The sequence below is a fragment of the Pediculus humanus genome, genomic scaffold (genome assembly GCF_000006295.1).
Source record: "Pediculus humanus corporis 1103172107477 genomic scaffold, whole genome shotgun sequence".
NCBI lineage: Eukaryota > Metazoa > Arthropoda > Insecta > Psocodea > Pediculidae > Pediculus > Pediculus humanus.
The window spans coordinates 334,099-355,744 of NW_002987095.1; the positions used below are offsets into that span (position 1 = coordinate 334,099).

The following is a 21,646-nucleotide window of genomic DNA, read 5'->3' on the forward strand; positions in this document are numbered from 1 at the left end:
TTTTTTTTTTTGCGGGGTTGGTAGTCTGTCAACTTTGGGTCAAATGAAAAGCGAATGAAAAAAATAAAAATAAACAAATTTTTTTTACTTTACCCTTCGCTCTCCTCCTCTCGACGACTCCCTCGATCCCTTCATTCATTTTTCCTTTTCCGCCCTTTTTCCCGTCACTGAAAATAAAACCGAGAAAATTTTTAAAATTTTTAATTACGTTTATTTTTTATTTTTTATATTTAATAAAAAGTTATTAACTTTTATTTTTTATTAAAAAAAAATGTATATGTTTTATTTTATTTTTTTTTTTTAAGAGTAAAATGATTAAAAAATATTTATAAAAAGAGAAAGAGAGAGAGAGAGAGAGAGAATGATGTACGACAAAGGCCAGAGTATAATGACAGTGTGTGAGAGAGAAAGAGAGTTGAGTTGTAGGAATAAATGAGCGAGTAAAACTGAATGAGAGAGAATGAGTGAGACGAAGAAAAATAATGAAATGAGATAATATTGAAAAAGTATAATAATGAGAGAGAGAGAGAGAGAGAGAAAAAAAGATAGATTGTAAGAAAAAAAAATGAAAAAAAGTGATGTTAGGAATTAAAAAGATAAAAAAAAATGAAAGAGAGAGAGAGAGAGGAGAGTTAAGAATAAGAAAACAAAAGGACAAAGGTAGAGAGAAAAAAAGTGAATGAAGTAGAGAACGAGAGAGAGAGAGAGAGAGAGAGAGAGAAAAGTAAAAAAATAAACGAAATTTATTTTTCATATTTTCAATTGCGATCGAACGATTATTTTTGTTTTGTTTCTATTTTCTTTTTTTTCGTTAAATCAAAATCGGTTTTTCATTCTTGACCTTTGACCTTTTCTTCTTATTTTTTTTTTCTATTAAAAAATTTTTCGACTCGAAATATTTTTTTTTACAAAAAATTATTTTTATAATTTTTAGTTTTTTTTCTTTTGTCCTTAATTTTTTTACTTTGAGGTTCGTAACGTAATCTTCCACCTTCGCTTTGTCGTCTTTCTTTCATTCATTCATTCACTCATTCATTCACTCATTCTCATTCTTTTTTTTCTTTCATCTCATCTTTTCTTTTGTCCGTTTAACGTTTCTTGAAAATTATAAGAACCGTATTTACGCGATTACTTTATCATTGTTCATCGATTAACAAAATTTTTCATTTCCGCTCTCTCTCTCTCACTGTCTCCCTCTCTCTCACTGTCTCCCTCTCTCTCACTGTCTCCCTCTCTCTCTCTCTCTCTCTCTCTCTCTCTCACCTTATCCTCTCTATTAAAAAAGTTTTTTCATACGATTTAATAAATAAAAATAATTAATAATTTCATTGACGCATCATTCTCGTAAAAAATTTTTGTATTTTTTTAAAAAATAAAACAACAAAACATAATGATTATGATAATAATAATGATAATAATAATGATGATAATAATCGTTTTCACGACGAACCATCATACGTAATCGAATTTAAATATTCTTTTTTTTTCATTCATTCATTTATTAATTTAATATTAATATCGTTTGCGAAAAAAAAAAAAAATTTAATTATCGTTGTTGTTGTTGTTGTTGTTGTTGTCGTTGTTGCTGTTGTCGATGTCGTCGTTGTTGTTGTTGTTGTCGTTTGTTGATTTTATTATGTCACGACGAGAGGAAATGTCAATTTTAAAATTTATTTTGTCTGTTTTTATAAATTGTCTTTTTTTTTTTCTTTTTACTTTTACTTTTTTCTTTTTCACGTCGATGCCGATGTTCTTTCGTTCGTTCGTTCGTTCTTTTTTTTCTTTTTTTCTTTTCCTTTTGATCTTATTTTCTTCAAAGGTTTTCATTTATATTTTTCTTTTTTTTTAAATTTCTTTGAGTTTCTCTTCGTAAAAAAGAAAAAAAGAAAAACAAAAAATCGAGCGAGAAAATTTCCCCCCCCCCTTTTATATTGATTCATTCCAAAAGAAAATTTATTTTTTTTTATCTTTTTCCCTTTTTCTGTCATTTATTTCTTATTCCTCCCACAATTTCCTATCATTTTCTATTCCAAAAAAAAAACTAAAAAGGTTCGATGATAAAAAAATAGACGCGAAAAAAAGATACAAATAGATTTTATATTTGTGTTCTCAACTAAAAAAAAAAAAACATTAAAAAAAAATTTTTTTTTTTCAACTCTTCGTTCTAAAAAAGGAAAACTCTCTTTCCTTCTTTGATTATTATATTTTATTCCCCCCCCCTCTCTCTCTTTCTCTTTCTCTTTCTAACTTAAGGTAACCATCTTTTTTTTGTACAGTTCGATTTTCAACGCGGTGTGACAGACATTTAAAAAAAAAAAAAAAAATTTAGTGAAAATCGAAAATTTCTGCGTGAGTTCACAAACTACACACATTTATAATCATTTTCTCTGTTTTTTTTTTTTTTTTTTCAATAACACAAAGTTAGCAAATAACGGTTAAAAAAAAAGTTTGATGTTCTAAAAAGAGAGAGAAAGAGAGAGAGGGGGGGGGGAGAAAAAGAAGAGAGTGGGAGAGGTTGATATTAAAAATACACTTTTTTTACTTTCAAGTTCATTATAAAATACACTTTCACTCATTCGTTCGTTTGTTCATTCATTCATTCATTCACGCATTCCAAAAATTTTTTTCTCACGCTTTCTCTCTCTCTCTCTCTCTTTCTCACATACAGTACAAAAGGTTAAATTCGAAAAAATTTTCCAAAAATTTAAAAAAAAAAAAAACAAAATTAAAAAAAATGGTAAAAACTTTATACGAAAATTCAAAAATTTTTAAATTTTCAATACTCTACTTAAAATTTTCCTTTTTTTTTTGAGGGGGGGGGTTTCCTCCAATAATGAAAATTTATTTATTTAAAATTTTTTTTTTCTCTTTCTCTATCTCTCTCTCCTTCCTGTTTGTTTCTCAGTTGTTTTCTTTCTCCTTCTCTCTTTCTATTTGTTTCTCAGTCTTTCTCTCTCTTTTTCCTTTCTATTTGTTTCTCAGTCCTTTTCTCTCTTTTCTTTTCTTATTAGTTTAATACTAGTTCCTATTTCCTATCTCCTATTTTCCCTCTTCCTATTTGTTTCTCAGTCTCTCTCTCTCTCTCTCTTTTCCTACCTCTTTTTCAGTTTTTTCTTTCTCCCTAACTCTTTCTATTTGTTTTTCAGTCCTGTTCTCTTTCTCTCTCACCCTCTTTCTGTTTGTTTCTCAGCCTCTCTTTCTCTCTCACTCTCGAAAACCCCCCTCGAAAATTCAAATGACGTAATAATTTAATTTAATTAAAGAATGATTGATTTCGTAACACAAACAAAACACCCGTAACAAAAAAAAAAAAAAAAAAGAAAACTTTCAAACGGGAAAATTTTTTTTATATATTATATGTAAACGCAACTAATTTTCTTAAAAGTTTTTCCCAACATGAATTATTATTTATGCATGCGTGTGTGTTTGTTTGTTTGTGTTTAAGTTTGTGTTTGTGTTTGTACGTTTAGTAATAAATTTCCCATTCGATTTTCCAAAAAAAAAAAAACTGGTCAATAACTTTTGCTTAAGTGAATTTCTCATTAACTGGAGGAAAGAAAAAAAAAAGTAAATAAAACAACAACAACAACAACAACAAAACTTCTTGTATAATTTTCGCAACTAAAAAAAAAATTCGACGCGAGCTGTTTGTTGTGTTTCAAAATAAAAAAGTTCGTTTTTGTGTAAAGTGAAATTAAATAAAAGTCTCGTGAATGAAAAGAAAGGGAGTGAGAAGTGAGAGGAGGAGTGGAGTGTGGAAAAGGAGAAAAGAGGAGATGGTAGGAGGAGAAGGAAAAATGGAAAGGGAAACGAGTGTGTGAGTGAGAAGGGAAATAAAGAAAATCTCAAAAACAAAAATGGAAAGGGTAAAAAAAAGGAGTGAAAAAAAGAGTAGGGAGGGTGGGAAAGAGTTTGAATGAGAAAGAGAGGGGTAGGATGAGGAAGGGAAGGGAAGAGAAGGGGTAAAATTTAAAAACAAGAAATTGAAAAGTGGGGGTGAGTGAATAAGGGGAAATTTTAATGAAAATTTAAAAAATTGATGGAACGAGAAACAGACGGAGGCGGAGAAAGGAGGGAGGGGAAAGAGGGGGAAGGGGTGGAGAAAGGAGTAAGAGGGAGGAGAAGGAGGAAGAGGGAAAAAAAAAAAATAGAAACTCGTCGTTCGAGAGCCAATCACATTCGTTTTCACAAAAGGAGTAAGAATTTGAGAGTGACAAAAAAAAAAAACGTTTGTTTTTTTTTTTTTTTTTTTTTTTTTTTTTTTCAAATCAGGTTCAAAACCCCCCCATTTTCCCTTTCTTTTCCTTTTTTTTTTTTTTTAAAACTTTTTTTTCTTTTCTTTTTAAAAACTTTTCCCCGAGTCGGTTAATTTTTTTTTCTTTTTTTTTTTTCTTTCCAAATCAAAAAAAAAAAAAACTTTTAAGAAAAAAAAAAAAATTTTTTAGTATAATTAAAAATTAAATTATAAAAAAAAAAAAAAAAAAACCTTTTTAAGAATCTGTCGCTTGAAATGATTATAATAATAATAGTAATAATAATAATAATAATAATAATAATAATAATAATAATAATAATAATAATAATAATAATAATAATTATAATGATAAGCCCCCTAAAAAAGCAAAAAAAAAAAAAAGAAAAAAATTCGTACGTAAAATACATTTCTGACGTTATCAAGAGTGATAAGAAAAGCGCGCACACACACACACACACTCTGTCGGCCCGAACGTCTGAACGTTCGATTCGATTCGAGATTCGAAAACAAGAATAATGTATCGAAAGGTAAAAAAAAAAAAAAAAAAAAAAAAAAAAAAAGGGAAAGGAAAAAAAGGGGGGAAAAACAAATTTTTTTTTTTATTTTCCGAAAAAAAAAAAAAATCTTTTGTGGACGCGAAATTCGCCGAGGATTTTCCGAAGAGCTTTACTCGTTCGGATCGTCATTTCAAAAAACACGAAAAAAAAAAAAAAGAAAGAGCAGAAAAGGAACAGGAGGAGGGGGGAAAGGGAACTAAAAGCCACGCGATCATAAGATACGGGCAAATATTCATACATCGACATTCAATCAATCATTCCTCAACAATGATCGAATATAATTTTTTTGGAATGAATTTTTTTTAAATTTACACGAAATTAAATCGTCGGTCGCGCCTTTAAACATCAACGACAACAACAACGACAACAACAACAACAACAACAACAACAACAACAACAACAACAACAACAACAATAATAATAATAATAATAATAATAATAATAATGACAACAACAACAACAACAACAAACGTTCATTAATTAATTCAACTAACTAAAAATTAAATTTTTTTTTTTCTTTCATTTCTTTTTGCGTTTTTCCCCATTTCTCCGTTCGTTTGTTTGTTTCGTTTCTTTTTTCTTTTAGTTCAATCGTTAAAATAAAACTTTGATAAAAACCGAAAAAAGACAAAAAAAAAAAAAAAAAGTTTTAAAACAAAAAACCCCAAAAGAAAAGAAATGTGTTTGCTTGAAAACAACTCAATTTAAACTTTAATTTAAAAACTAAATATCAAAATTCATTTCAAAAAATAAAAAAAAAGAAAAGAGAGATCAACAAATATCAATTTTTTCCCATTAAATATATTTATATATATATATATATAAAACAACTTTTTCAGAAATAAAATGAAATATAATAAAAATAATGATGATGATGATGGAAAACGTTCAATAAAAGAAAATTTTTTTTTTTTTGGGGAGGGGGGAAAGAACAAAATAAACGCGGATTTCTTATGGAAGGTCTTTAATAAATAATTAAATAATTTCTTTTATTTTTCCCACTTCCCCATCCCCCCTCACTCCGTTTCCCGTTCTCTCTTAATTTCTCCTTTCACTTGAATAAATTATCATCTCCTGCCACGTTCGTTTTGTACCGGGAAAAATAAAGAAAAGAAAAAAAATTTTTCGGGTGTAGAACGTTCGACAACATCGTATATAAATCCGACGCGAATTTTTTTTTTTTTTTCATTTCAGTTTCGTGTCGGTAACGCGATTTGGAAAATTTTCATACACCACGAAAGAAAATTTTCTCTCTCTCTCTCTCTCTCTTTTTGGTTTTACAACATGGAATAAAAAGTAAAATGAAATAAAGGAAAAGAAATGATAATGAAAAACATTGAAGAAGAAGAAAAAATAAAATAAAATAAAAAAATTTTCCCATTGGGATTTATTAAACTTTCAAGCGTAAAGGAAAAAAAAAGGAAAAGAAAGGAAAAAAAAAAGATGATGAAAATACGTTAAAGTTGCCCTTTCTCAAAGGTAAACTAACAAAGGTAATTGTAATAAAAGAAAAAGGACAAACACAACAACAACAACAACAAAATAAATAAATAAATAAATAATTAAGTAAAAAAATTTAAAAAACTACTCTCGAGAAACCAAAAAAAAAAAAAAAAAGAGAGAGAAAAGAAAATGTTAACGATAATAATAATGATAATTTCCCCCCTTCCCGGTTTTGAGTTTTTATTCCCGAATTTTTTTTCCCTTCAATTCGTCTGGAGAAATTATCAATCTACTGATAAAAAACTGTTGCTTTTGATTTTTCTCATCCGAAAAAAAAAAAAAAAGTTTTTATTTCCTTTTCATTTTCCTCGCCGAAGATTTATTAATTGAAATTTATCGATCGATGGATCGATCGATCGATCGATCCATCGAACTGGATAAAATTTCGATCTGACGTAACGATCGATGACGTAACATTTACTAAACCTCTTTAATATTTCCAATTAATTTATTTTCAAATTGTTTTCAACGTACAGTTTCTTTTTTTCTTTTTTTTTTTTTTTGTAGTTGTTTTTACGGTTGTCGTCTCTCGGTTGTTGTTGTTGTGGTTGTTGTTGCTGTCGTAGGACGACGTTGGAAAAAATCTTTTAATTAATTTTATAAACGTTTTTAATTATAGTAACGATTCACATAAAAGTTTCGGCTCACGATCTCCATTTTTAATTTTTTTCTTTTTTTCGATGACGTAAAATTTTTTCCCGGAAAACTTTTTTTTTTTTTCTTTTTCTTTTCTTTTTCATTTCATAAAGTTATTATCATCATTTGAAAGAGAGGAAAAATGAAAAATAAAAAATTCGAAATGATTGTTATTATATATAATTTTTTCAAAGGAGGAAATCATTTGGGAAATTGATTTACGAAATTCATAAAAAAAAAAAAAAATAAAAATAAAAACTATCTTTTCTCGACCTTTTTCAAAAATGAATGAAATAGAGAGAGAGAGAGAGAGGAAAAGAGAGAGAGATAAAAAAGATTTAACAATAAAAAAAAAAAACATATATATATAAATAAGAAATATAAAAAGCAAAAGAAAAAAAAAATTATCCTTTTATTATATTTTACGAAACAGGAAATAAAAAAAAAAAAAAAAAAAAAAAAAAAAAAAAAAGGATTTCACGCGCGTAAAACGCACATATCCGTGTTTGCATTTATGCATGAAATGTGTGAGAGAGAGACAGAGAATGCGTGTACGTGTGCTCGTGCGAATCGAACATACACACACGCATCGAATGAAAATAACGTTCGCTTTGACTCCCGTGACAAATATTAAAATCAAAAAATTTACCGAACCGGAAATAAAAAAAAAAAAGGAAAAAAATTTTTTCTTCTCTCTCTCTCTTTCCCTCACTCTTCCTCTCCCTCTCTCTTTATCACACACACACATATATATTCGCGCACGTGTTTGTTGTGTATTGAACGTGTATCGGATTAAAATTATATGTATTTTTCCTGTGAGAAAAAATAAAGATTCGGAAAAAGAAAACATTTCGTATATATAAAAGAAAAAGCGAGGGCAAAAGGTTACGAAAAGAACAAATTAGAGAAAGAGGAAGAGAGAGAGAGAGAGAGAGAGGAAGAGAGACAAAAATGAAATAAATAAATAAAAATAGAAAATGTGATGAAAAACGAAATGAATGTAATTTTCCATTTTTTTTTTCCTTTTTTTTGTTATTATATCTGTGATAATAATGATAATAATAATAATAATAATAATAATAATAATAATAATAATAATAATAACGATGATGATGTAGAAGATGATGTTGAAGATAACGATGATAATAAAAAAAAATATTCTTAATTTTAATTAATAGTTTCCGGTTTTTCTCTCTCAAACTAGACTTTTATTTCCGTATCCGGAAAACAACAATTCGGTTTTTAATTTTCACGAAAATTTTTTTTTAAATTTTTTATTCTCGACTTCCGCTGAAATTTCTCAGCAGGTATTATTATTATTATTATTATTATTATTATTATTATCGTTTCATCGTTATACTTTCGACGGTTTAGGTGTCGGAATTTTCATGCTTTTATTTCCATTCGACGACACCGCAACACCTGACAAAAGCGGATGTTGCCGAATTTTTCCGCGTCTTTTTTTTTTTTTTTTTGTTTTACAAACGTTACCGCTTTATCAATATTAAGGGGTAAGAATTTCACACTTTGTTCATAAACAAATATTTCGTTTAAAATTTTTTTTATTTTTATTATTATTATAATTATTATCATTATTATTATAATAATTATTATTATTATTATATCATCAAATCACAAAATGAAGAAAAAAAAATTTTTTTGGCGCGAAAAAACAAAATAAGGAAGAAAAAAAAACAAAACGTTATTAATTAAATATTCGAAACGAATAAATCGATGTCGAAAAACATTCCTTTTCTCTCCCTCTCCTCTTCCTCCTCCCCACTTCAAAACCTTTTCGTGTTTGTTTATCCTCCTATCATCATTATCATCATCACAAAACTACGCAGAAAACAAAAAAAAAAAAAAAGAAAAAAGAAAAATCGAACGAACGTGAGTAGGCGGCGATGCCCATAACAAAAAAAAAAAATTTTTTTTTTTTAAAAATTTGAAGCATTTCCGGTTTATTTTTTATTTTCTCTATGATTTTCTTTTTTATTTATCTTTTGTGAATTTCCGCTTTTCGAAATCATTTTTAAATAAATAAAAAATAAAAATTTTTTTTTTTGTAAATTGCGAAATTACCCGAGATGAAATTTTTCGTTCCTTATTTATAATAATAATAATAATAACAATAACAATAATAATAATAATAAATGCAATCACAACAACAACAACAACAACAACAATAACAATAATAATAATAAACAATCGATTTCGAATAATGAAAACAAATTAAAAATTTAAAAACCTTTTTTTTGTTTTTTTTGTTTTTTTTTCGAAAACGGTTACACACGATTCGATACGTTTCATCATCATCATCATCACTACCATTATTATTATTTCATTTTTTTTTTTTTTTGCGGGAAGAAGAGGGAACGAAAGGGAAAAATAGTGGGAAAAAGGGAAGAACAGGAAAATTGTTTGTCGTTTGTGTTTTTTTTTTTAATGGATCCTTGAAAAAAAAATATATATATATATATTTTTTTTTTGTTTATTTTATTATACCGATTCGATTTTTTTTTTTTTTTTGAATGTTTCGAACGTTCTCGAACGACGACCTCCGACCGAACGGATTTTTGTTTTTTTTCCCCCTTTGTTTGTTTTCGGTGAAATTTACATAATTTCCTCCCCCCCTCCCCCCGTTCACATCGATTACGAAAACGAATCGAACGTTAATTTTATTTGTTTTTTCGTTTTCGTTACAATTCTTTTGCCACGTCTTCTACTAGATTTTGTTTTCACTCGTCATTTTACCAAAAAAAAAAAAAGCAAAAGAAAATAATTTCTTTACAAACCTCTCTCTCTCTCTCTCTCACATACGCACACAACTCACGTAACGCACAAGGACATCCCATCTTCCACATTGAAAAAGAGGAGAAATAAAGAAAAAGAAGAAGAAAAAAAAATTTTCTTAATGGTCGTTCCGGTTGCCAAGCGACTTTTTTCCTTTTTTTCCCATTTTTTCCCTTCCTTTGGTATAAAACTAATTAATTATTTCCTTTCTTTTTGTAAGAGAAAAAGGGAAACAAACAAAAAAAAAAAAAAAAAATGAATTTCACCATTGATATTAAGGTTAATGAAAAACGTCCAACGATTCCGAATCAAAGGTTTTTTCCCCCACTCTTCCCCCTTCCCTCTCTCCCTTCATCATACATTATGTTTTATTACTCTATGAAAACAAAAAAAACATGGCGACCGTATCGCGTCGCCATGTTTTTCTCTTTTATTATTTTTCTGATAATTTCTAGAAACGTGTAACAAGATGTCATCCAATTATAAAATGTTGAATGTGTCGTGAATTTCATTTTTTTCCCTTCTTCCTTCCCTCCCTCCCCTCTCTACCCCCTCCTCTTTCACATCAGGCTCATTGTTTACCGACGGATCCTTTTCCAAAAAAAAAAAAAAACCAAAATTCGTTGGAAAGTTAGCAAATAAATTTTTTCACCTTTAACGTGGTTCCTCGCGTGTAATCGAAACCATTTCCGGGTTTTTTTACGATTAAACGTTTCTCAAGAATTTCACAATTTTATGATGTTCGATTTTCTTCCCGTCTCCTCACCTACCCCCACTCCCACTCCCATCCCCTCCTCCCGTTCGTAGTAGTCCGATTCGTTTGTTTGTTTTCCGTTTATTTGCGTTTGTTCATCGCACGAAATTATTCACGGGCGAAGAGAATAGGGATAGGGTAGAGGGGGGGAGGGAGGGAGGGAGATTTTTCAAATTTTTGACTTTTTTTTTTTTTTTTTTTTTTTTACCTTCGACGTAGAAAAAAAACTTTTTCTCCGACCTTTCGACCTTTGTTATAAATTATTTAACGTTATTACTTATTAATAACTATCGTTTTTAATTTTATAATGAATATTTATACGTAATACCACCCGTAATCTGTTTTTTTTTTTTTCCTTTGACTTCCTTTGAAAATTCTCGTGCATAAAAAAACAAAAAAAAAAATTTTATTATTTCATAACAAAGGTTACGAACGGTCCGATCGGCGCCAAAAAAAAAAAAATTTTCTTCGATTTCGATAAGTTTACAAGCTTTATTATTATTATTATCATCATCATCATCATCATCATTATTATTCTCGTTGTTTGTCAAACAAACGAAAGAAAACAACAAAATTTAATTATTGTAAATGGTTTAAACGATTTATAAAAAAATAAACGGCGACTGACATTTTTCCTACGGATAGAGAGAGAGAGAGAAAGAGAGAGAAAAGAAATATTTTTTTTTTCTTCCACGAACTTTTAAATTTTCCACGCGACGAATTTCATCATCGTAACCTTCGAGTACGTTTCGAGTATTTCCGCCCGAATCACTTCCGCTCGATTTTTACAACTTTACGAAATTTTTTTTTTTTCGTTGTTGTTTTGTTCTAATTTATATAATAAAAAAAAAAAAACAAAAAACGCCCTTATTTCCGGTTTGATTTTTCAAAAAATTTCCTTTTCGAATCCCTCTCTTTCTCTCTCGTATCATTATCATTATTATTATTATTATTATTATTATTATTATTGTAACTATTTGTCCTTTCGTGATTAAATAAAGTCCCCGTGTTTGTGACGACGACGACGACCCGCTCGTTTCAAATTATGCATGAAATGAAACCCAGACATTCGCTTTTCCTCGAAGCCCCTTTTCCCTCTCCCACCTCTCCCCCCTGACCGGGGAGAGAAGAGGGGGGGGAAATTAACGTCCCACATTTTGGTTAATAAATTATTTCCCGGATTCGACTTCCTAACTCTCCGTCTCCCTCTTCCCTCTTTCTCCCTCCCCACAATTCAGAATTCGAAATCCGCCCTCCTATTTTAACTGCGGGTTACACATTAAAAATCTTCAACCGACACCCGTGTCAACTTCACGTATATTTATTTCATTTCATTTTTTTTTTTTTTGTGTATTTCGTAACGGAAAATGACGACAACGCGACCGAACGAACGAAAAAAGAGAAAGAGAGACAGATAGAGTGAGAGAGAGAGAGAGAGAGAGAAAAAGGAAAAAAATTATTTAAACCAAACCAAACCAAAAAAAAAAAAAATTAAATCACGAGGAAAACGTTCGCAGTTACCGATAAAAAATTCATAAACGTCGCCATGAAAAAAAAAAAAAAAAAAAAAACGTGGAATTAGAATCTTTTTCGTCATTTAACGAATCTGATATCGTCCCGTCGGAAAAAAAAAAAAAAAATAATGACCATTTTTTAATTCGCGAATTTTACAAAATATTAATAAGAACGGATACGAAAACGAAAAAAAAAATTCATCATTTCGTGTCACAAGAAAAAAAATAATAAAAAAAAGAAAGGAAAAGGGAGCGACGCATTGTGTCGTCGTTTCCCCCTCCTCCCCCTCCCCCCATCCTATGCTTAGCTCAAATTTATTATAAAAAAAAATAGAAACAAACAAACAAACAAACAAATATGTGAACAACAGTACGTGTACCCAATTCATTCACATCAAATTATTATTATTATTTTAGTAAGTAAAAAAATTTTTTTTTCCTTTTTTTTTTTTTGAGATACGCCACTGAACTCACGTGCACACGTGGTTTTTACTTTTTTAAATTATTATTTTTTTTTTTTTTATTACTTTGCGTGACTTTTATCATATAAAATTAATACCGTAAGAAAAAGGCAAACGAATACCGTAAGAAGGAAACGAAAAAAAAAAAAAAAAAAAAAAAAGAAAAATTTTCTTACAAAAACTTAAGGAAAATCACGATTTAAAAACAAAAAAAAAAAAAAAACCAACTCTATCGATTTTATTTTTTTCTAGACTTTTCCATGACGAGAAAAACGTTTTTTTAAACAGAGAGAAAGAGAGAGAGAGAGAATTTTCCAACACTAAAATCGAAAATAATAATAATAATAATTCGAAAAAATGGTGAGGAAATTAGTTAACCATGTGCGCGATACATCTTTTCCACAAAAAAATTCTTTTTAAGTAAAAATTTAATTTTCAAATACAACAACAACAACAATAATAATAATAAGTCACTTACGGTGATCGATATTATAAAAACAAACCTATTTAAGGTACCACCGAAAATTAAACCCTATAAAACTAATCCTAATAACACCACAAGCACAAACACCACCACCACCACCTTCACCACCGTTTTTACAACAACTGATTTCGTCAGGTATGCCAAGCACCTGACGCGTCATAGTCATCAAAATTATCACGTGATATTGCGACGGAAACGTTTACGATCGTAACCGAGACTTTTCGTAAAGGGAAAAACGACAAAACAAAAAATTACCTGTAAAAACTTGTTTCCTTTATATCTCATCATCTGTCGTTCTCTTTATTTCGTCTTTTTAAACCTCGTTTCCGGTTTTGTAATAAATATACGTATATTAAATTTTTTCTCGCCTTTTTTTTTTATTCGTCTTTCAATTTTTTTTTTTTTAATATTATTATTATTAATTAAATTTTAATCGATTACAAATCAATCGAACCGTATAATATTTTCTTTTTACCTTCAATACATAAATATTTATTAATAATAATGATAATAATGATGATGATGATGATGATGATGATGATGATGATGAATTTCAAAACGAACGACATTAAAACATTTATAAATATTTTAAAAAAAAAAAAAAAAAAAAAAAAAAAAAAAAAAAAAAAAATAATAATAATAATAATAATAATAATAATAATAATAATAATAATAATAATAATGATATTTAAATCGTTATTAATTATAAAATCAATATCCGGAGTCTCGAAACGATTCGGCCAATCAAAATTGACGACGGATTCGAATATTGCGAATTGTTTGCGACCGAAAAACAATAATAATAATAATAATAATAATAATAATAATAATGATGATGATGATGATGATAAATTTACGAATGATTTATTTTTCGTCGAAATAAATAAATAAAAATTAATTAATTATTAAAATAATAATTATTATTATTATTAATAAATTAATAAATTTTATTGATGCGTTCAAACGAAAAATAAAAAAATTCATGGGTTAATTAAATTCATTCCCTTGAATTTATTAACCCTTTCCCCCCTTCTCCCCCCTCCCCCTTTCTTGCCTCCCCGTTCGTTCGAATAATATTATGAATAATAATAACTAATAATTTTACGGTTTACCTTAACGAAAAATTAATTAAATTATGTAATAGTCAATCGATCAATCGATCAATCAATCAATCAATCAGTCAATCAATCAATGAAATTATTAAAGAAAATTTTTGATGAGATTAATTTTAATAAATTTTTTTTCATTTCGTCATCTTTTCATTTTAAAAATAAAAAAATATCGAAACGAAAAAAAAACGTGAAACTTATTACGGCACTGAATAACGTATCACCGAATTGTTTACAAAGATAAAAATGATGTAAAAAAAATAAAAATAAAAAATCCTTTCCATTATTTTTTTAATAATTTTTTCCTTTTCGAAACGTGGTGGAAATTTCCTAGAATTTTTATTCGTACGAATAATATTCTACTTATTATTATTATTTTCTAGTGACACGATTTTATTTTATTTAAATAATAATAAATAGACGTCGGATAAAAAGTAAAAAAACCCTCCCACACACAAATTTAAAACAATTTAATCTTTTTCATTGATCTAAATCACTCACTCTCTCTCTCTCTTTTTCACTTTCGTTCCAACAACAAATATTTTGTCGTGGCACGAACGAAAATTTCGTATTTTTTCCCTCTCCCCATCCCTCCATTCCCTCCCCCCCTTTCTGTTTAACCGGATATTACCAATTAAAATAAAATTTAATCGTTTAAAAAAAAAAAAAACAAAATTGAATATTTTTAAAAAAAGGGAAGAAGGGGAGGGGGAGGAAGGAAAATCGATGAAAACGTCGTGTAAAAAGAAAAAATTTTTTTTAAAAACTTTTGATAACACCACGTCCGTGAAAAATTTTTATCAAAAACAAATTTTTCCCATCAACCTTTTGTGCTTTTTGTCTTTTTTCATTAATCAATTTTTTACACGGTGATAAATTATCAATTAAGCCATGTTAAACGTTGCCAATTTTGTCACGGTTCGATTCTTCTTTTACAACAACGACAAACATTTAAATAATAATAACTCCGATTAATTATGTACATCCTGTTTCGACAATTCATTTTATTTGTTTAATTTATTAATAATATTATTATTATTATTTTGATTATAATTCGTTAACGTAAATTTCATTAAGGCAAACTCTTTTCAATTTTGACCAAAAACAAACACGTTTGACATATTCAATTTGTTTCATTTTTAATAATAATCGTCGGGTTTTTTTTAACTTCCGGTTGTTAAATTATTTATTTTTTTCGCACGACGTCATCGACGATAACCGAATGACGTCATGTTTCTTTAACGGTTTTTTTCATTTAAACATTTACGTCATAAAACAATCCCCACGTTAATTATTTGATATCATTATTATCATTACTCGAAACAACAAACAAAAAAAGACAAAGATTAATAAATAAAAATTTTTTTTGATTTGTACAACAAACATTCGACAATACTGTGTATAAAATACATAACGCTAAAACAACTGTAAATTATCAGAGAAAAATTGTTAACAAAAAAAAAAAAAAAAAAAAAGAAAACGGTTAGAAAAATAAAACTGTAAGAAATATCGAGTGAATATTTTTTTTTTTTTTTTTTTTTTTACGCCGGAAGCCAATTCGTCATTTCCTTTTCTTCTTCTTCTTCCACTTCGTTTTCTTCTCCTTCATCTTCATCGTATTCGTACGATGTTGCTTCTTGATATTGTTGATATTCCGATATCAAATCGTTTAAATTACTTTCGGCTTCGGTGAATTCCATTTCGTCCATGCCTTCTCCCGTGTACCAGTGCAAGAATGCTTTTCGTCTGAACATAACCGTGAACTGATCGGAAATTCTTTTGAACAAATCTTGTATCGCTGTTGAATTACCGATAAATGTCGCCGACATTTTCAAACCCCTCGGTGGTATGTCACAAACGGCCGTTTTAACGTTGCTCGGTATCCAATCCACGAAATACGCGCTGTTTTTATTTTGTACGTTTAACATTTGTTCGTCGACTTCTTTCACTGACATTCTTCCGCGGAAAATTGCGGCGACCGTCATGTATTTACCGTATCTCGGATCGCACGCAGCCATCATATTTTTAGAATCGAACATTTGCTGCGTGAGTTCCGCGACGGTTAGCGCCTTATACTGTTGCGAACACCTTGCCACCAAGGGTGCGAAACCGGGTATGAAAAAATGAAGGCGGGGAAACGGTATCATGTTCACCGCGAGCTTACGCAAATCCGAATTTAACTGACCGGGAAATCTCAAACAAGTCGTCACCCCCGACATCGCCGCCGAAACTAAATGATTCAAATCTCCGTACGTGGGATTTGTCAACCTGAGTGTTCTAAAACAAATGTCGTACAAAGCTTCGTTGTCTATGCAAAACGTTTCGTCCGTGTTTTCTACCAACTGATGCACGGATAACGTGGCATTATACGGTTCGACAACGGTGTCGGAAACTTTGGGCGAAGGTACGACACTGAAAGTATTCATGATTCTTTCCGGATACTCTTCTCGTATTTTTAATATCAATCTCGTACCCAAACCCGCACCTGTACCACCTCCTAAAGAGTGCGTCAATTGAAAACCCTGTAAGCAATCGCAACTTTCTGCTTCTTTTCTCATGACGTCAAGCACGGATTCCATGAGTTCGCATCCTGGAAAATAAGTTTTTTAAAAATAATTGTTTGTTGTAACTTTTGACAGTTGTCTCTGTTGTACATAAAATTGTCTTTCTCTAACCATAATTTCTTTTTTGAATATTTTTTTTTTTTTGTTTTTGAATATCAAAAAAAAAAAAAAAATTTACTTAAAACTTTATAAAAATTAAAAAAGTTTTTTTATAATTTTTTCCCTTCCGCTATCTTTCCCTCTCCCACTTCCGCTCTCCCCTTACCTCCCCTCTTTTTCTCTCTTTAAAAACTCTTTTTCTATTTCCATTACTTATTTCGAGTAAAAAAAAAAAATGTTCGCGATTTGAAATTTTTGGCGTTGGCAATATTACACCCCCCTCACTTCCTTTTCCTCTCCTCCCCTTGTCCTCTCGTAATTTACACATTACGATAGTATTATTACTTATTTTATTACTTCCTAACGACAATTTTTTTAATTTTCACGCCGTAATTTATTATCGCGACGGTTAAAAAAAAAAAAAACAATAAAAAAAAATTTTTTTTTTTTTTTGTTGTTGTACAACAACAAGTTGGCAACCGTGAATTTAATTATTTCGTTTCGACTTTCGTTTTTTAAGGTTTTCAATTAATATTTAATTTCATCCTTTTCTTGTCGTAATTAATGCCATTGCCTTTTCCTTTTTATACCGACCGCATTGCGGGATGTTAAAATAATTAAAAACTCCCCCCCTTTCCCCTTCCTACCCTACCCTAACCAACCCATCGCTCCCCATTTTCACGACGCGTAATCGAAAAAAATGAAAAAAAAAAAAGACATCGAGAAAAAATATTTTTTTTAACAAAATGAATCATCCTTTAATTATCCGAATGAAAATTAATTAAAAGTTATTAACCTTCCGTATAGTGTCCTTTTGCCCAATTATTTCCGGCTCCGGTTGTACCGAAAACAAAATTATCCGGTCTAAATATTTGACCGAAGGAACTCGATCTAACGGCATCCATTGTTCCAGGTTCTAAATCAACCAATATTCCTCTAGGTACGTATTTGCCATTCATGGCTTCGTTAAAATAAACGTTTATCCTTTGAAGTTGAACATCTGCATCCCCGCAATAGGTACCCGTAGGATCGATACCATGTTCGTCGCAAATAACTTCCCAAAATTTCGAACCGATTTGATTACCGCATTGTCCGACTTGAAAATGGCAAATCTCTCTCATTATTATTATTATTATTATTATTTATTTAATAATCACTCTTTAGTAAAAAATTAATTTATAAATAATTAAAATGTCTCTTTATAAATAATGTATATATATATCGTTTAAACAAATTTTTTTTTCGTACAAAAAAAAATATGGCGTCGATAAGACAAATGAAATTCGGAAGGAAATCACAACGTTTAGCGTTATTATTATTATTATTTTTCTTTTGACACTTTGAAAATTTTGCAACCCTGTAAAAAAAACATTACCAAAATAAATTTTGTTTTTTTTTTTTTTTTGTTACAAAAAAAAAAGTTTTGCCGTTACTAAATCATGAGAGAAATATGTCAGATACAAGTTGGACAATGCGGTAATCAAATCGGTTACAAATTTTGGGAAGTCATTGCAGACGAACATGGTATCGAACCCACTGGAGAATTTTCAGGAAATGATTTACAAGCCGAAAGGTTAAATGTTTATTTCACGGAAGCTTCCAAACGTTACGTACCTCGTGCCGTTCTTATCGATTTGGAACCCGGAGCAATTAATTCGTTGCAACTTGGACCCTTCGGTGAACTTTTCAGACCGCAAAATTTTGTCATCGGACAATCTGGAGCCGGAAATAATTGGGCGAAGGGTCATTACACTTTGGGTAGTGAAAAATTTTTCCTTTTTATTGTCAATTTTAAAATCGATGATTATATTTAACATATATACCTATACTCATCCGTTAGGAGCTGATTTGTTGGATGAGGCTATAGACGCCATTAGACGAGAAGTAGAAGCTTGCGATAGCTTGCAAGGATTTCAATTGGTGCACTCTTTAGGCGGTGGTACCGGGTCAGGTATGGGATCTTTAATAATCGACAACATCAGACAAGAATATCCCGATAGGATATTTACCACCTGCAGCGTTTTTCCGACTCCTAAAGCACCTCAAAGCGTTGTCGCACCGTATAATGCCATACTTTCCATTCATCATTTGATAGAACACACGGATTTTACCCTTTGCTATGACAACGAAGCCATTATTGATGTTTGCGTTAAATCATTACAATTACGTAGTCCAAATTTTTCCGATTTAAATCACTTGATATCGGCAAGTCTTTCCGGTGTGACGACGTCATTGAGATTTCCGGGTCAGTTAAATTCGGATTTGAGAAAACTAGCCGTTAACATGGTACCGTTTCCGAGGTTACACTTTTTAGTTGTCGGTTTTGCACCTCTTTCATCACCGAAAACGAAAGTTTTCGGAGCGTTATCCGTTGCCGAAGTCGCTCATCAGATGTTTCATCACAAAAACGTTTTATCGGGAGTGGATCCCTCACACGGAAGGTATTTAACGGTTGCCGCCATATTTCGAGGCCGAGTTTCAACTCGAGAAGTCGACGAATTGATGTACAACATTCAAGACAAAAACAGTTGTTACTTTGTCGATTGGATACCGAACAACGTGAAAACCGTCATCTGCGACATACCTCCGAGAGGTTTAAAACTCAGCGGTACTTTTTTAGGTAATTCGACGTCCATCGTCGAAATGGTTAATCGAATCGAAAGACAATTCGAAGCCATGCTGAGTAGAAAAGCGTTCGTTCATTGGTACACGGCAGAAGGAATGGATGTAATGGAATTCATAGAAGCCGAAGCTAATCTTATTGATTTGCAAGAAGATTACAATCGTCGTTTTTACGACGTTTTCGAAGAGGGAGAGGATGACGACTACGAAGACAAATGTTATGGTAATTCGGAAAATAACGGCTACGATTTCGGAGGAGAAGAAAACGACGGCAGCGACAGTAAAAACGATACAAACGCTAGCTCTGATAAACAAAACGTAAACAGGGTATCCAAAAGAAATGGTTGCCAACCTTTGGATCTCCCAGGGGAAGAATAGCAACAAAAAAAAATTTCAATTTACCCGATAATAAGCTAAACATTTAAATTTATTTATTACCTTTTATCTAATAGTAGTAATATTTATCACCCGACAGTTAACCAAACAAAAAAAAAAAAAATTACTCACCCAGTTGTTCATTCCGCTTTTCAATTACGTAATTTTTTCTTTTCATCATCACGTATTATCAGTAATATTATTGTAATAATTTTTTTTATCCGTACCTAAAAAAAAAAAAAAAAATTAATTCATTTTCAGTAATAAAATAAAACCTTTTTTTTTTCCTCTTGCATTTGTTTAAATATTGACAATAAAAAATTACATTAAATTATTAATTGTCTTTTTCCTTTTATTTTAATAAGATCTTTTTTCCTTTTTCATCCCCCCCCCTCTCTCTCTCTCTCTCTCTCTCTCTCTCTCCTTTTTACTTAAATTATAAAAATTAAAAATAAAAATAAATAAAAAAAAAAATTTGTCGTGCGGTTGTTACATCCGGGTAATAAAAAAAAAAGGAAAAAAGAAAAAACCTTGCGGTGTACCTTTCGAAAGGATTTTTTTTTGTTTTGATAGCAGATGACTTTTTTATTTTTTTATTTATATCATGCGTTAATGTTAAACGCACGTAATAATAATTTTTTTTTTTTAAATTACGCCGCGTTTTTAATTACTCTATGACCGAAAAAAAAAAATTAAATTTTTCAACGGTTTTTAATTAAACTTTTTTTTTTGTTGCCTTTTACGAAACAATCAATTAAAATTTTTGAAATCGATTTGAAATTTTAAAAAAAAACGCGGCGGATCGAAAATAATAATAATAATAATAATAAATAAATTAAATTAAACGCGATGAAAAAATTTTCGTTTTTTTTTCTCGTTTTCCACGAGTGAAATCAATTTTTAGTCGGTAATTTTTTTTTTTTTTAATATCATCAACATCACGAAATCGAATTAGTCTACCAGTAGCAGACGACACAAAAAAAAAACTATTAATTAATTTTTTTTTTATAGAAAAAATAAAACGAAAAGAAAAAAAAAGGAGACATATTGAAAAAGGTTACGCGCATCGGCGACATTTTAAAAATATTAAATTTTATTATTACCATTATTATTATTATTACTACTACCATTATTATTATTATTATTATTATTATTATTATTATTATTATTATTATTATTATTATTATTATTATTATTATTGTTTCTTTAAATATTTGTCCTTTAAAAAAAAAAAAAAATGAAATGATGAAAGAGACAGAGAGAGAAAATAAGAAAGAGAAAAAAAAATTTGTTAGAAACAAAGGAAAACTTTTTCATTTAAAGACAGACGATAACCCTCATGACCTTTTCCCATCCCCATCCCATCCCTCCCCCTATCCCGAAAATGAAAAAGGTTCGAATTTTGACTTGGGGAAAATTTTAAATAAATAATAAAAAAAAAATTAATTTGAAACACCTAAAAATAATACGAATTATAATCGTAAGCATTTATTTTTCATTTTTTCTTTTTTCTTTTCTCAAAAAAAAAAATTTTTCCAAAAAATTTTCCGAAAATTAAATCCCTGGATAAAAGGAAATTTTCCCTTTTTAAAAACCTGTCAATAAATCAATTTTTAAAAAACTTTTCTTTTCTTTTACTCTTTACCCTTCGAATCCTTTCATTTCTTTTCTTTTTACCAAATTTTTTTCGGTTTTTTTGTTTAAACCCAATTTTTACCAGGCGAAAAAAAAATGATAATAATAATGATAATAATAATAAATAAAAAAATAAGGTCAAAACCTTTTCCGAAAAAAAAAAAAAATAATAATAATAATTGATCCTTATCAAAAAAAAGGAAAACTTTAAAAGTAAATTTAATCCTTAAAAGTCATTTTCATTTAAAAAAAAAATTTCCCTCCCCCCCCCTTTTTTTTTTAACT

The 21,646-nt window shown here is 29.4% G+C and overlaps 2 protein-coding genes across 2 annotated transcripts; one reads left to right on the forward strand and one right to left on the reverse strand.

Annotated features, from left to right (window-relative positions):
- Positions 1-15,607: 15,607 nt before the first annotated feature.
- On the reverse strand, positions 15,608-17,850 carry Phum_PHUM131840 (tubulin beta chain, putative; the record flags this gene model as incomplete). The annotated part of the gene is made up of 2 exons (XM_002424455.1): positions 15,608-16,656; positions 17,526-17,850. 2 exons carry the CDS (start codon positions 17,848-17,850, stop codon positions 15,608-15,610), a joined length of 1,374 nt encoding a protein of 457 aa, XP_002424500.1.
- A 318-nt stretch (positions 17,851-18,168) lies between these two features.
- Positions 18,169-19,729, forward strand: Phum_PHUM131850 (tubulin beta-2 chain, putative; the record flags this gene model as incomplete). Its single annotated transcript, XM_002424456.1, has 2 exons — positions 18,169-18,487; positions 18,570-19,729. The coding sequence occupies 2 exons, from the start codon at positions 18,169-18,171 to the stop codon at positions 19,727-19,729; spliced, it is 1,479 nt and encodes a 492-aa protein (XP_002424501.1).
- Between the last annotated feature and the right edge of the window lie 1,917 nt (positions 19,730-21,646).